The sequence below is a fragment of the Macaca mulatta genome, chromosome 4 (genome assembly GCF_049350105.2).
Source record: "Macaca mulatta isolate MMU2019108-1 chromosome 4, T2T-MMU8v2.0, whole genome shotgun sequence".
Classification (NCBI taxonomy): Eukaryota; Metazoa; Chordata; class Mammalia; order Primates; family Cercopithecidae; genus Macaca; species Macaca mulatta.
In genome coordinates, this window is record NC_133409.1 from 41,434,440 (window position 1) to 41,450,061 (window position 15,622).

At 40.9% G+C, this 15,622-nt stretch overlaps 1 protein-coding gene and 1 non-coding gene across 7 annotated transcripts in view; both read right to left on the reverse strand.

Annotated features, from left to right (window-relative positions):
- Positions 1-12,120: 12,120 nt before the first annotated feature.
- The window catches only part of MAP7 (microtubule associated protein 7), a 210,021-nt gene continuing 206,519 nt past the window's right edge, over positions 12,121-15,622 (reverse strand). For all 6 annotated transcript variants that reach the window (XM_077999448.1, XM_077999446.1, XM_077999445.1 and 3 more), the window contains 2 exons: positions 15,228-15,451; positions 12,121-13,618 (listed from right to left, as the gene is read on the reverse strand). In XM_077999448.1, coding sequence (XP_077855574.1) covers positions 13,608-13,618; positions 15,228-15,451 — 235 coding nt within the window. In that variant the 3' untranslated portion in view covers positions 12,121-13,607. The remainder of the gene's footprint in view (positions 13,619-15,227; positions 15,452-15,622) is intronic.
- On the reverse strand, positions 12,579-12,637 carry MIR7188 (microRNA mir-7188). The gene is given in 1 exon segment (NR_128372.1): positions 12,579-12,637. It is a non-coding gene; the product is annotated as a microRNA mir-7188 (primary transcript).

Genomic DNA, 15,622 nt, shown 5'->3' on the forward strand with positions numbered 1-15,622 from the left:
CATCAGAGAATACTATAAACACCTCTATGCAAATAAACTAGAAAACCTAGAAGAAATGGATAATTTCCTGGACACTTACACTCTCCCAAGACTAAGCCAGGAAGAAGTTGAATCCCTGAATAGACAAATAGCAGGCTCTGAAATTGAGGCAATAATTAATAGCCTACCAACCAAAAAAAGTCCATGACCAGATGGATTCACAGCTGAATTCTACTGGAGGTACAAGGAGGGGCTGGTACCATTCCTTCTGAAACTATTCCAATCAATAGAAAAAGAGGGGATCCTCCCCAACTCATTTTATGAGGCCAACATCAGCCTGATACCAAAGCCTGGCAAAGACACAACAAAAAAAGAGAATTTTAGGCCAATATCCCTGATGAACATTGATGCAAAAATCCTCAAAAAAATACTGGCAAACCAAATCCAGCAGCACATCAAAAAGCTTATCCACCATGATCAAGTGGGCTTCATCCCTGGGATGCAATGCTGGTTCAACATATGCAAATCAATAAACGTAATCCAGGATATAAACAGAACCAAAGACAAAAACCACATGATTATCTCAATAAATGCAGAAAAGCCCTTTGACAAAATTCAACAGCCCTTCATGCTAAAAACTCTCAATAAATTCGGTATTGATGGGATGTATCTCAAAATAATAAGAGCTATTTATGACAAACCCACAGCCAATATCATACTGAATGGGCAAAAACTGGAAGCATTCCCTTTGAAAACTGGTACAAGACAGGGATGCCCTCTCTCACCACTCCTATTCAACATAGTGTTGGAAGTTCTGGCAAGAGAAAGAAATCAAGGGTATTCAGTTAGGAAAAGAAGAAGTCAAATTGTCCCTGTTTGCAGATGACATGATTGTATATTTAGAAAACCCCATTGTCTCAGCCCAAAATCTCCTTAAGCTGATAAGCAACTTCAGCAAAGTCTCAGGATACAAAATCAATGTGCAAAAATAACAAGCATTCTAATACACCAGTAACAGACCAACAGCCAAATCATGAATGAACTCCCATTCACAATAGCTTCAAAGAGAATAAATTACCTAGGAATCCAACTTACAAGGGATGTAAAGGACCTCTTCAAGGAGAACTACAAACCACTGCTCAGTGAAATAAAAGAGGACACAACAAATGGAAGAACATTCCATGCTCCTGGATAGGAAGAATCAATATTGTGAAAATGGCCATACTGCCCAAGGTAATTTATAGATTCAATGCCATCCCCATTAAGTTACCAATGACTTTCTTCACAGAATTGGAAAAAACTGCTTTAAAGTTCATATGGAACCAAAAAAGACCCCACATTGCCAAGACAATCCTAAGCCAAAAGAACAAAGCTGGAGGCATCATGCTACCTGACTTCAAACTATACTACAAGGCTACAGTAACCAAAACAGCATGGTACTGGTACCAAAACAGAGATATAGACCAATGAAACAGAACAGAGCCCTCAGAAATAATACCACACATCTACAGCCATCTGATCTTTGACAAACCTGACAAAAATAAGAAATGGGGAAAGGATTCCCTATTTAATAAATGGTGCTGGGAAAATTGGCTGGCCATATGTAGAAAGCTGAAACTGGATCCTTTCCTTACTCCTTATACGAAAATTAATTCAAGATGGATTAGAGACTTAAGTGTTAGATCTAAAACCGTAAAAACCCTAGAGGAAAACCTAGGTAATACCATTCAGGACATAGGCATGGGCAAGGACTTCATGTCTAAAACACCAAAAGCAACAGCAACAAAAGCCATAATTGACAAATGGGATCTAATCAAACTAAAGAGCTTCTGCACAGCAAAAGAAACTACCGTCAGAGTGAACAGGCAACCTACAGAATGGGAGAAAATTTTTGCAATCTACTCATCTGACAAAGGGCTAATATCCAGAACCTATAAAGAACTCGATCAAATTTACAAGAAAAAAGCAAACAACCCCCTCAAAAAGTGGGCAAAGGATACGAACAGACACTTCTCAAAAGAAGACATTCATACAGCCAACAGACACATGAAAAAATGCTCATCATCACTCGCCATCAAAGAAATGCAAATCAAAACCACAATGAAATACCATCTCACACCAGTTAGAATGGCAATCATTAAAAAATCAGGAAACAACAGGTGCTGGAGAGGATGTGGAGAAATAGGAACACTTTTACACTGTTGGTGGGACTGTAAACTAGTTCAACTGTTGTGGAAAACAGTGTGGCGATTCCTCAAGGATCTAGAACTAGAAATACCATTTGACCCAGCCATCCCATTACTGGGTATATACCCAAAGGATTATAGGTCATGGTGCTGTAAAGACACATGCACACGTATGTTTTTTGCAGCACTATTCACAATAGCAAAGACTTGGAATCAACCCAATTGTCCATCAGTGACAGACTGGATTAAGAAAATGTGGCACATATACACCATGGAATACTATGCAGCCATAAAAAAGGATGAGTTCGTGTCCTTTGTAGGGACATGGATGCAGCTGGAAACCATCATTCTCAGCAAACTATCGCAAGATCAGAAAACCAAATACCGCATGTTCTCACTCATAGATGGGAATTGAACAATGAGATCACTTGGACACAGGAAGGGGAACATCACACACCAGGTCCTATTGTGGGGAGGGGGTAGGGGGAAAGGATAGCATTAGGAGATATACCTAATGTAAATGACCAGTTAATGGGTGCAGCACACCAACATGGCACATGTATACATATGTAACAAACCTGCACGTTGTGCACATGTACCCTAGAACTTAAAGTATAATAATAATAAAAAAAAAGAGACTAAAAAAAAAAAAAGAATAAAGGGTTAATCATTAATTTGAAAGCTGCCAGAAGTTGAGAATTTCATTTATTTAATTCATTAAAAACAATTATCAAGTTCCTAATATATATCAGGCACCATGATGGACATTTGGGAATATTATATGGAAATGAATAAAACAATCTTTTCCCTCAAGGAATTCAGTCTAGTAGAGAATCATGAATACAAATGTGATAGATTGTGGCACGTACAGTGATAGAGACATATTTGAGAAGTTAGTATGAGAAAAGAGGAAGGGTACTTAACCTAGCTTGGGACTCTGGGGAGGAAGGTTGGCTTTTTGAAGGTATGCGAATTGAAAAATGGAGGATTAATATTTTTATTTAGCTAATAAATACCGAATACTTACTATGAGGTAAGCATGGTGCTAAGATCTTTAGATTCAAGATCTCATTTGGCCCTCCAAACATTCTATGAGGTAGAGTATTATCACCACTTTACAAATACAACTGAGGTTCAGATCTGACTATTTGAAGGACTCCATGCAGAAGGAACAGCATCAGCAAAGAAGGGCGAGAAACCTATGACATGAGCTACAAGCAGTTAGGTTGGGTTGGAGCAAAGATCCGAGGCTGAGTGGGTATAGAGCATGCACTAGGTCAGAGGAGTAAACCGGGGCCACATCATGTGGGGTTGCAAAGATCATGTAAATATGGAAACTGTCTGCAATGGGGAACCCATGATGGAAAATGATAGAAAACTCGCCTTGCAGAAGGTTGTGTGGAAAATGGATTCGAGGGCAGATGGAGGCAGACAGTCTAGCTTCGAAGTTGTTGCTTTAGTTTCCTAGAGATATTGTAACAATGCACCACACACCGCTTGGCTGAAAACAGAAGTTTATCGTCTCACAGTTCTGAAGGCTGACAGTCCAAACGCGTGGAGTTGGTGATACGGAAGGCGGCAGGGAGGTGCTGGGAGGAGAAGGGCAGGTCCTGGCAAGGGCTCCACCCCCGGGCCTGTGCCCATGGACCTAGGTGAAGACAGGCACTCCTGCCTTCATGCCCAAATGTTGCATTTCCTAAGACCATCCTGGCCCACCACACCCCCATCCTTTGCCTATAAAAACCCTGAGACCCTAGCAGGCAGGCACACCAGCGACTGGACATCCAGAGCAGCGCATCAGTGGAAGAAGACACAAGCAGCTGGACATTGAGAAGCCATCAAGGGGAGCATGCCGGCAGAAGAGCACACGACAGAGGCCAGCACACCGGCGGGCCATCAACTTGTGGAATGACATGGAGTTTGGCTGGGGTGGCCAGAGGAGAGCCCAGGCTGCCAAGCGGCCTAACTCCAGGGGAAAACCATCTCCTTTCTGGCTCCCCAATCTGCTGAGAGCTACTTCCACTCAGCAAAACCATGCACTCCTTCTCCAAGCCCATGTGTGATCCGATTCTTCTGGTACACCAAGGCAAGAACCCAGGATACAGAAAGCGCTCTGTCTTTGCAATGAGGCAGGGGCGTGTAATTGAGCTAACACAAGCTGCCGAACTAAAAGAGCACCTGTAACACATGCCCACTGGGGCTTCGGCTGTAAACATTCACCCCTAGACACTGCCGTGGAGTCGGAGCCCCACAGCCTGGCCGTCTGCCTGCTCCCCCTAGGGGTTTTGAGCAGCGGGGCACCGAAGAAGCGAGCCACACTCCCATCACACACGCTGAAAGGGGGACAAGGGGACATTTCCTGTTTCATTGGCTGGGCCCTGCTCCCTCTGAGGTTCTGGGTAGAACCCTTGCTTGCCACTTCCTGGCTTCTGGTGGTGGCCGTGGATCCCTGGCTTTCCTTGGCTTGCAACTGCATCCCTCCAGCCTCTGAATCTGTCACCCAGTGATGCTCTCCTTGTCTCTGTCCACTTTTTCTTTTCTTATAAAAGCACCAATTGTATACTTAGACCCAACCTAATGACCTCATCTTGACTCAATTACATCTGCAGAAACCTTATTTCCAAATGCAGTCATATTCACAGGTACCCGGGTTTAGGGCTTCAACATATCTTTCTGGGGCAGGTTTGAGGGAAGTCACAATTCAACCCCCAACAGAACAGGTAAAAGATGGGCACAGCTGGGATGGGTGCAGTGGCAGGGGGGCTGAGCGGAACAGGCAGATTTTGGGGAAATGTTTAGAAAACAAAACCAGCAGGGTTTGATGATCTGAGTCCTGAGTTGGGGCAGGGCAGCATACAGGCATTTAAGGCAGTTTTTAGGGATTGAATCCTAAGCCAAGTGTCAGACTTTTCCCTTTCTCTCTCCCTGGTGCCAAAAAACAGACTAACTCAGGATTCCTTTGTAAGAAGGATTTATTAGATTATATGGAAATGGACACAGTACAGAATGTCTGTGGCATAGTCAGGGTTCTGCAGGACCCCAGAGCATCAGTAGAAATGCTAGTGTTCCACCTTCCCCAGGGCCACCTGCGCCTGGCCTCCAAATGCTGTGGGCAGACTGGCCTGACTCACGGTGACTATTGTAGTTTCTGTGAACCTCTGGGTTTTGGTCCCACTGTTGTCAAGAGCCTTGACCAAGTGTAAAAGAATCCATTATGGACGAAAGTTGCAGACTTGGAGGGTGTCACAGCAGAGAAGAAAGAGCGGGAGCGGTTTGGCAGGTGAACTTAAGCGTGGACCAGCAGCCGCAAGCTGGGAACCATCAGGACAGCGTCTTAGTTTAGACAGCAGGTTTCCTTCTAAACTGGAGGCCAGGAGCCCACAGCAGTGGCTTGGCTATGAAAAGCAGGTTTTCTAGACTGAATGAAGCACAGATGTCCCTAGGTGTGCTCCTGGCCTAGAGGAGAGACCTGAAGGAAACATGAGCCTTTTCTGGACAGAGTCAAAGAGTTAAGGAGAGAGTGGTAACACCCATTATTTGCAGGAAGCCTGGAAGTTAACAGTAATGCTGATGCCTTTAGTATAGAATACTGCTTCCATCTCTAGTACATTTCTAGTTTTGAAACTCTGCTACATTTCCATTTCATTCCTTCCTGTTGAGAAAACCTGAGCACGAGATTATTTTTCCATGAGAAAGTGGGCCTTTAAGATTTTTTGGCCTTGTATTTCCTATATGTCCACTCCTAAAAACATTACACCTTAATAAATATCAATATCATTTATCATCAATAAATCAATATAAATATAAATGTATCATCAATAAATTTAAACTTAAATATTTAAATTTGGAGTTCTTAAAATATTATAAAGAGATAACTGGTGAGTCATCTTTGCATTTATAATAGTGCTCCAAATTAACAATTTTAAAAATTAGCTACAAAATACTATTTTGAAATAATCTATCATGTCAGTTTTTGTTTTGTAATGGAAATTTCTCTTCCAATGTGAATAAAGCATTTTCATATGAAAATTACAACATGCAAAGAGCTGCTGAGTACATTTTAGGCATCTTAAGTGGATTTTAATGTAACATTTTAATAGCTTTTACATTTCTTTTTACATAACACAGCTAGTTCATTAGCTATTCAGATTTCCTTACCACTTCCATTTGAACTCTACGCAAATATATGAAAAAATATATCCCCCACCCCAACTAGCAATTTGTATGAGTAAGAATAGCAATTATTTTAAAAAGAACTTGCATAGTATTGTGAATTTATCATGTTGTTAGAAAGGCTGCCTATTGGATTTGTTTTGAGATTTTCAGAAAATGCTGCAAACTCGACACTCCAGTTCTTCCAGATATTGGTAGCCGCAGCACGGAGGCAATGCCATGTGGTTAGGAGTGATTACATCATCAGAAACTTCAGGACTACGAAGAGGAAAAAGTAGTGTTTTTAAAAAATAAAGAGATCTTACTAAAAAGGATCTGGGACAGGGCATGAAGGAAGATAACAGAATTCAACAGCTGAGAACCATCAGCCAGAACATAAAGGATAGGGAAGAAAATAGATGATCACAGGCTTATGGCCATGTGGAAGTGAACACACACCCGTGCTAATTTATATCCAAGACGAACTGAAATTATGCTGAAAATATTATTCACTGGCTGGTGCATATCTGTGACAAAATGACAGAACGCTCAGAGTTTTTCCGGTTAAATTTATTCACTTTTTAAAAATTCTGAGCTATGTTATTGTTAAGAGATAAAATACTAGTTGTTTTATAAAACTATACTGATAGTCCTCAGTTCAGGTTTTTCTGGAGGCTGACCTTATGATGAGGATGTGAGTACAAGCAGTTTATCTGGGAGGCAAAGGGAACCCTAGTAAGGAAATGTAGCCAAAAAATTAAGTGTTACAAAGCCAGCTACCACTGTGAGGGACAGATGCTTGATCTGGTGAAGCAGCTCTGGGCAAAAGTGTAAGTATACAAGTAAAAGCACACCCCAGGCAGCAGCAGGAACCATATTATAGACTCTCTGTGTCACTGATTGAAAGCTGCTTCCCAGGTCTTAACTTCCTGGCACTTCTGGTTGCCACATACACATACTGGGGCAGGGCTGGCTTTTGACAAGAGCCCTCAGATATGTCAACGTGGGATGTACAGTCTGGGGAAACAAGTTACCGAGCGTGGCCTTTTATTTCCACTGTTCCTGCCATGGCAAAATGATGTCAGTCATTGATATGGGGACCCCACTTACCTTTCCAACCCTCCCCAAACCCAAAAGCCTGGGACACTGATACTCCACTAGCCAGAGGTCATGTCAGCTGAGGACATGAATGACAGTGTAGGGCAGGTGCAGCTCAGAGTGAGACAACTTCTTGCCAATCATTCTGAGGGAGAAGGATGACTCTGGAACTAGCAAGAGAAGCACTGAAGGATGCCTTTCCTGACCCTCACATCCAACAAGGGCTTCCAAATCCTTGCCTTCCCGATGCATTTGTTGTTGTTGAGATAGGGCCTTGCTCGGTCACCCAGGCTGGAGTGCAGTGGTGCAATCTCGGCTCACTGCAACCTCCACTTCGCAGGTTCAAACGATTCTCCTGCCTAGGCCTCCCGAGTAGCTGGGATTACAAATGTGTGCCACCACACCTCACTAATTTTTGTATTTTTAGTAGATATGCGGTTTCACCATGTTGGTCAGGCTGCTCTGGAACTCCTGACCTTAAAGTGATCCACCCGCGTTGGCCTCCTAGAGTGTTGGGATTACAGGTGTGAGCCACCGTGCCTGACCCCCTCTCTTTTTTGATAACACCTTCTGGTAAGGCAGCTGCACTTACGGAGGAGAAGGAATCATTAGACACAGCTGAACGAGATGTGCTTCACGGTCCTCTTGGAAACTGCTTTAGAAACTTCTCACTGCCCCAGCTTCCTGTAGCACCTCCTGGAGGCTGGCCAGTGTCAACTAACTTCTGGAAAAGCAGTTAAGCATCCCTATATTTGCAGCCAACAAGGTAACTCTAATTGTGTCACAGGCTGTCAAAAAAAAAAGCCTCCAAATATGTGAAAATAAAAATAAAATTCTTTTTGGAAAGAAAACATTTTGGGAGAAATGGAAAGGGAAGTGATTGTGAAATGGTAATATGGTAGCAACTCAATGAGTACAAATTCTAAACTTGCAATACTGCCCTGAAGAAAACAGTTCACATCCATTAGCTTGCTTGGTATAATACTACCTAGAATGGGCATCTTAAAAAAAAAAGACTAATGACAGTGAAGATCCCACTTACAGGGGCAGATTCCTGCCATTCTTTGGCCTTTCAGAGACCCTGTCTTCCACAAGTATCTCAAACTAAATACACATTTTTTTTTTTTTTTTTTTTGAGACAGAATTTCACTCTTATTGCCCAGGCTGGAGTGCAGTGGTGTGATCTTGGTTCACTGCAACCTCTGCCTCTCAGATTCAAGAGATTCTCATGCCTCAGCTTCCCAAGTAGCTGGGACTACAGACGTGTGCCACCACGCCCAGCTGATTTTTGTATTTTTAGTAGAGATGGCGTTTTTACCATGTTGACCAGGCTGGTCTCGAACTCCTGGCCTCAGGTGATCCACCTGCCTCGGGCTCCCAAAGTGCTGGGATTACAGGCGTGAGCCACCATGCCCGGCCTTAAACACAAAAGTTTTAACATTTATTGAAAAATTACTGAGAAACTTTATACTCATTTAATTCAACCTTAATAATTAAGACAACTCCATGAGGGCCGGGCATGGTGGCTTACGCCTGTAATCCCAACACTTTGGAAGGCCGAGGTGGGCGGATCACGAGGTCAGGAGTTCGAGACTAGCCTGGCCGACATGGTGAAATCCTGTCTCTATTAAAATACAAACAATTAGCTGGGCGTGGTGGCATGCACCTGTAGTGCCAGCTACTTGGGAGGCTGAGGCAGGGGAATCGCTTGAACCTGGGAGGTGGAGGTTGCAGTGAGCCGAGATGGCACCACTGCACTCCAGCCTGGTGACAGAGCAAGACTCTGTCTCAAAAAAAAAAAAAAAAAAAAAGACAACTCCATGAGATGAGTATTATTCTCCCACTTAGCAATGAAAATAACCAGATACAGAGAACTCAACTAACTTACCAAGCTTCCTATGGTTAATTACTGGCAAATCTGATACTTAACCACCTAAGTGTAACTGCAGATGCTGGCTCTTCATTTTTCTATTGCTTCCAACATTAGCACCTTGCTTCTGAACCTCTCCCTTTACTCTTCCACAAGGTATTTAGAGATCCAGTAATTCAAAAGTGATCGTCAGTCCTTTTATAGTGTATACTTTAATTTTTAGGGGTTTTTTTGTTGTCGTTGTTTAGATAGGGTCTGGCTCTGTCACTCAGGCTGGAGTGCAGTGGCACAATCACAGCTCACTGCAACCTCGACCTTCTGGGTTCACGCGACCCTCCCACCTCAGCTTCTCAAGTGATTGAGACCACAGACATGTGCCATCATGCCCGGCTAATTTTCTAGTTTTTGTAGAGACAGGGTCTCCATATGTTACCCAGACTGTCTCAAACTACTGGGCTCAAGCGATCCTCCCACCTTGGACTCCTAAAGTTTTGGGACTAGGGGCATGAGCCACGGCGGCTGGCCTGTGTATATTTTTAAACAGAAAATTTAAAACTTCTTTTGAACTTCATAAATCTTGGCATTAGTTTTTTCTTTTGAGACAGACTCACTCTGTCACCCGGGCTGGAGTGCAGTGGCGCAATCTCGGCTCACTGCAACCTCCACATCCCAGGTTCAAGAGATTCTCGTGCCTCAGCCTCCAGAGTAGCTGGGATTACAAGCGTGCACCACCACACCCAGCTAATTTTTGTATTTTTTACTTTTTTTTTTTTGAGAGGGAGTTTCGCTCTGTTGCTCAGGCTGGAGTGCAATGGTGTGATCTTGGCTTACTGCAACCTCCGCCTCCCAGGTTGAAGCGATTCTCTTGCCTCAGCCTCCCAAGTAGCTGGGATTACAGGCATGCATCACCACGCTTGGGTAATTTTTTTTTTAGTAGAGATGGGATTTCTCCATGTTGGTCAGGCTGGTCTCGAACTCCCGACCTCAGGTGATCCGCCCACCTCAGCCTCCCAATTTTTAGTTTCTAAAATTACTTTTCATCTCTAAAATTGTAATCAAACTTACTAATATAAAAACCCAATTGAGATTCACCAAGGAACTAGTAACAAAATGTTTAATTTGCAATAAAATTGTCACTTCTGTTCACACGCTGGTCCTTTTCTCTCCCACTTCTTGCAAGGCCTTCAGAGCTCCTCCCCAAAACTAAGGAGGTGCTAAAGGATGTGAGAAAAATGACAATCCAGAACATTTCTCAGTGGGCTTAGGTGTTCACTGAGTAAAAACAGGATTTTGGGGGAGGGAGTATAGGCAAAATGATGTTTCTTAGATGTTAGCTTATTTTTAAAAATTGCTTTTTGTAACCTGATCCAATAGCTATTCCATCATGCTTTTTTTTTTTTTTTTCTTTTGACAGTAGAGATGGGGGGTGGGGTTGGGGGGAGGGTTTTGCTATGCTGCTGAAGCTGGTCTTGAACTGCTGGCCTTAAGTGATCCTCCTTGCCTTGGCCTCTCAAACTGCTCGGATTACAGTGTAAGCCACTGAACCCAGCCCCATCATGCCTTTAAGTGTTCAATGCACAGAACAGATGAAGGCCAATAGTCCATTTCAATCAGATTTTTTAAAATGTAATACAAAAGATGGGAGAATTTATTGTTACTTATTATGCAATAATTTACTTTAAAATACTTTAAATATAAATCGTGCAATTCATGTGTGCTGTGTAATTTAACTTCAATCTTCTTCTGAGAGGAAGTTAGATAGTATTTGAAGCACCTCGATCAGGTGGCTAGGCAGATGCTTTAAACACTTATCTAAGTATACGCCAGTGTTCATCAGCATAAAGGATATTAATTTTTCACTGGTGAATGCAGACTGAAAAGCAGGTGGTTGTCTAGACTTTTAGAGGCAAAATGCATGAAATGAAGTGTAAGAATCTGGCAGATCCTGAAAAATAATGACTTTTTATAGTACCTCGGTCTAGAGATCTCTTTGCCCCTGTACCTTCCCGCTCCAGCACTCCACACATGTTTATGACTGTGACCTGGTCCAACCAGGCAATCAGGTTTCTTAATTCTGCTTTCAGAATATCACTGCTTCTTCTTTACTGTGAACTTTTTAGTCAAGGTGTTTGTGGGGTTACTTGTGAGCAGAGAAGGAACTTCCCCAAGCTTTCCAGAAGCCCTGCTTGCTAATAAACTTGTCATGTAAGATAACTGTTTTAGATTTGCTTTTACTGTAACACACCACGAGGTGGTGTGGTTATGTAGGAGGACACATATAGCCTTACCTTCCTGTAATAGCTAGAGGTACCGCCAAACACACCCGTGACTGGTGACTCACTAAATTTGGCCTAGTTTGCAATGGTGTAGAAAGGAAACTAAAAGCCCATTCACCCTATTTTCATACTGAGGGCCATATTTGATTCCTGAGCGCTCCCCTTAATGTAGTGTGAATACTGAAGACCTCCTTAAGGTCTGCAAGTAAATACAGATTTTTCAAGTGCTGACCAAAAAGCAAGCCAGCCATTGTAAAGATCAGGGTCATTCTCTGGCAGCACTGCTCTTAACACAATATAATTAAGAATTTTGTACCACTTCTAATAAAAACTTGATGACTTAGAAGGCTTTCAGTTTGCTAATGATCACCAAAGTTTAAAGACATACATGAAAAAGAAAAACAGCCAAAATAGACCTACCGCTCTAAATTTTAAATAAAGCTATTCTATATGCTTAATCAACAGGAGGCTGGGAAAATATCACTGAGTTAAATGAAGGACAATCTGAAGACTCAAGAATCAATCTGAGTGAAGTTATAACATATGAGAAACCTAAAAGTAAAACTATGTCAAACATTTTATTTGGTGTTTCATGCTATGTTGATTTAAACAAATTAAACAACTTTGTTGAACAGATTTCTTTTTTAATATAATGACTGTGTACATGGACAACTGAAAATAGGGAAAACCCCCAAATTAATGTTTTAACAAATTACAAGCTGTTACTAAAGACCATATGCCTGGATTAAAACAAATAGTCCAATAGATGAAGTCTCTCATTCAACCTAGCAGTTTAACCAATTTCTCTCTTCATAAAAGCTGCACGTTACCGTGGTATAAATTTATCTTTTTTAACACTCCACATAAAAACATGTGCACCCTCTCCTTCTACATTTAATCTTTAGTAGTCTCTAAAATGGTAAAATAAAATTGAATTTATATTAGCAAATGAAAGTGCAAGTTTGTACAGCTAGGCTCAGCAGCAAAAGTGAAGAAGAAGAATGAAAGGTGAAAAGCTGACAGATGCCACACAGAGCAAGGACTTCCATGAAGGTCCGTGTCCTGTGTGCCACAGTCAACATTCCATCATTTTCTCATTGCTCTTAAACGAGCAAAACCAAATTCTTTTTCTATTGAAAGAAATATTAAATCTTTATTTTCCCCAACATAATTTGTGATCAGGTAAGGCAAAGAGAAGTCCACCATCACTGGGGACAGCAGCAACACACAGACTTCAGAAATAGCCCTGAATCATCAGTAACATTCTATCGTGGTAACATCAGAAGGAATGCAGCTAACAAATTAAATTTGTAATGTTGTCACATTGTTCTAATTTATTTGATTAGTTTATCTGGAAAAACTTTATAAATACATTATGTAAGAGGGTAGTAAATTATTTTCTTGCTTTGAAAAAATAATGTTTTTTCACATTTTAAAACATTTTAGTCTGCTTTTGCAAAAGGAGTTGCAAGAAAAACGTGACAGCTGGGTTTGCAGAATGTCCATGTACAAGTTGTATTTATAAGAACCTGGTAATCTGCCTATAATTTGCTTCTACAAATAGAGCTCTTTGCAATAATATTTTAACAAACAGGTTTAAACTCTTCCCCTATTCATTCTACTTGTAGAGCAAAGAGGTACTTATTTTTCAAGTATTATAAAAGGTAAAATTTTTTGTGCCAATTTTACATGTTAAGCTTTTAAGACCAAAAAAACATGCCTAGTCAGCCCATTTCTTTTATAACCAAATTCTCTTGTCTTTTAAAGAATGCAGAAAAATATTGATTGCTAAGAAGGAGCACACTGGAAAAAGCCATTTTAAAGTATTGAAGAATGAGACATATTTCTTTTTTCCTATTGATGAAAATGATTAGAAAAGCTATCCAGTCTGTTGTCTTTAGCTAGTTTTAATAAATCTTTTCAAAATGATGGTCAAGAACTCTTTAGAAAACTGGCGGAGGGGATGCTCCTTTATAGCATGAAAGGAATTCCATTAATTGTAGAAATTCTCATTAAATTTCAGCTTTGGTTCTTCAGAAGAAATACTCATATAACTTCTATATGAAGAGACAGAAAAAGAACAGATTAATATGACATTTATCTAAAATCTTATTTCAAGAATGCTATAGCAATACCTTAAATTTCTAAAATTTACTATACTGTTATATACACTCATATAAGAATAGGCAATTTTGTTAGGATTCACAGTCTTAAGTGAATTCTGTTACTCATAGGAAACACATGTTCTTTTCTTTACATCAGCTTAGGTCATAGCCTTCATTTTTCCAAGTGGCATACACAGATTGTACTTTTCTCGGTTAGGGATTTAAACATTCATTTCTCTTGTATCCTCAGTACCCGATGCTTAGGGTTCTAAACATATGTTGGAGGTTAAAATCAATGTCGATAAATCATCTAGAAGTTCTTTCCCTCCCTGTAAATCTGTAACATGAGTAGGAAGCTGTACTGGGCATGTTTCCAGCAACATACCATTAGCCGGATTGTTCCCAAAGGCTTAAGAATCAGAAAGTCAGACTGGGGAGGGCCCTTACAACCTCCTTTCAAATCCTAGAAAAGTGGAGTTCACTAAAGTGAGGTTCCACTTCTAAGGACAGTACACTAGAGGAGAAAAGAAGAGTAGCTTCATTTGGATGGGTGGTTCACATTGGTTACCTCACTGCATTAAAAGTTGATTTATTACAGATTCACTGATTGAATCTAGAAGGCAAAACAATTTGCCCACAAATAATTCTATATTGTCTCCCTTTAGTTATCCTGAATTTGGCCAGTTCTTTTCGTAGAAATATAACGAGATGCTGGTCAATACATGAAAGTCATCTTCAGGGAAGAGAAGTCAACAAAATTGAAACAGGTTTGAAGAGACAGGGAGTGGAGATTATCCTGCTAATTCCTGAGACTGATGGGACTGTGCTGCTGAGCTGCTATGACCATTGAGTTAGTGATATTTGATATTACTCCTTCTTTCTTTGGGTCCTGATTGTTCTTTTTGCACAAAGACTTCAGGTCAAGTGTGGGTCAAAGAGACATTGTATAAGAAAGTCACAGGCAGTTTCAACAGCAACAAATCATTTAACAAGGAAAGATCCTTAGACTCAGTGTGATCCTATTCAGAGTACTGGTTTCATCACCTAAATTGTAACTACTCATCATGTCACATTTTAAAACGACAATAATTTATTACTCAGGTTGCCAAACCCAAATAAGAGAAAAATGGTGGTAGTGTTCAAATATATGAAGACCTGAGAAAGATGGAAAAAACTCAAATCTTTCTCTAGTGGGCAGCACTAGGCCGGAATGGTCCATAAGTATAGGGAGGCAGCCTTGTCTTTCTACAAAGCATATTCTGACCATGCATGCTGTTGGGTAATGGGTGCTGCTCTGTGCAGAGAGGCTGATGGACACCCACTGGGTGCTGCAGACGGGATTTCTGCACTGACTGAGAGAATAGGAGAGGCCTTAGAAGTTGTCCAATCCAACTCAAAATTCAGTTTCTATGAGCCAGGCACAATCTTTTCCACTGTGGCTTACTTGGTCCTTTGAAGAACAAAGTGTTACCACAATCATACTGTAGAAGGTCGCAGTTTGTGTCCTCCCGGGTGTCAGATATTTCTGATGACTACAGAAGGGAGTTGGAGGCAAGCTTACCTGCAGTCTGTTGTGTCTGAACACCATCTACCTGAGGCAGGGGCCCAAGTGTCCCTTCATCATCAAAGGCCAAAATTGGATTCAAAGGAATTTCTGGGCTCTCACTATTGGTGACATCTAATTTGGATGGTTTAGATCCAATGGGTAAGTTTATAATTTCTTCAAAATTTTCATTCTGAACAGATACTCCATTTTCATTTGGTTGTTTTTCCAAATCGGGAGTGCTAAGGAATTTGAAAAATAAAAATAGAAATAAGTTAGTCTTAAAACTGGAAAACACATTATTAGGAAAACCAAAACGTTTTATAATGAATAATTTTATAAATTTACAATTAAAAAAATCAGACTGATAAGTCACACCATTACTAACAAAAAAAATAAATTGTGGTGTATTT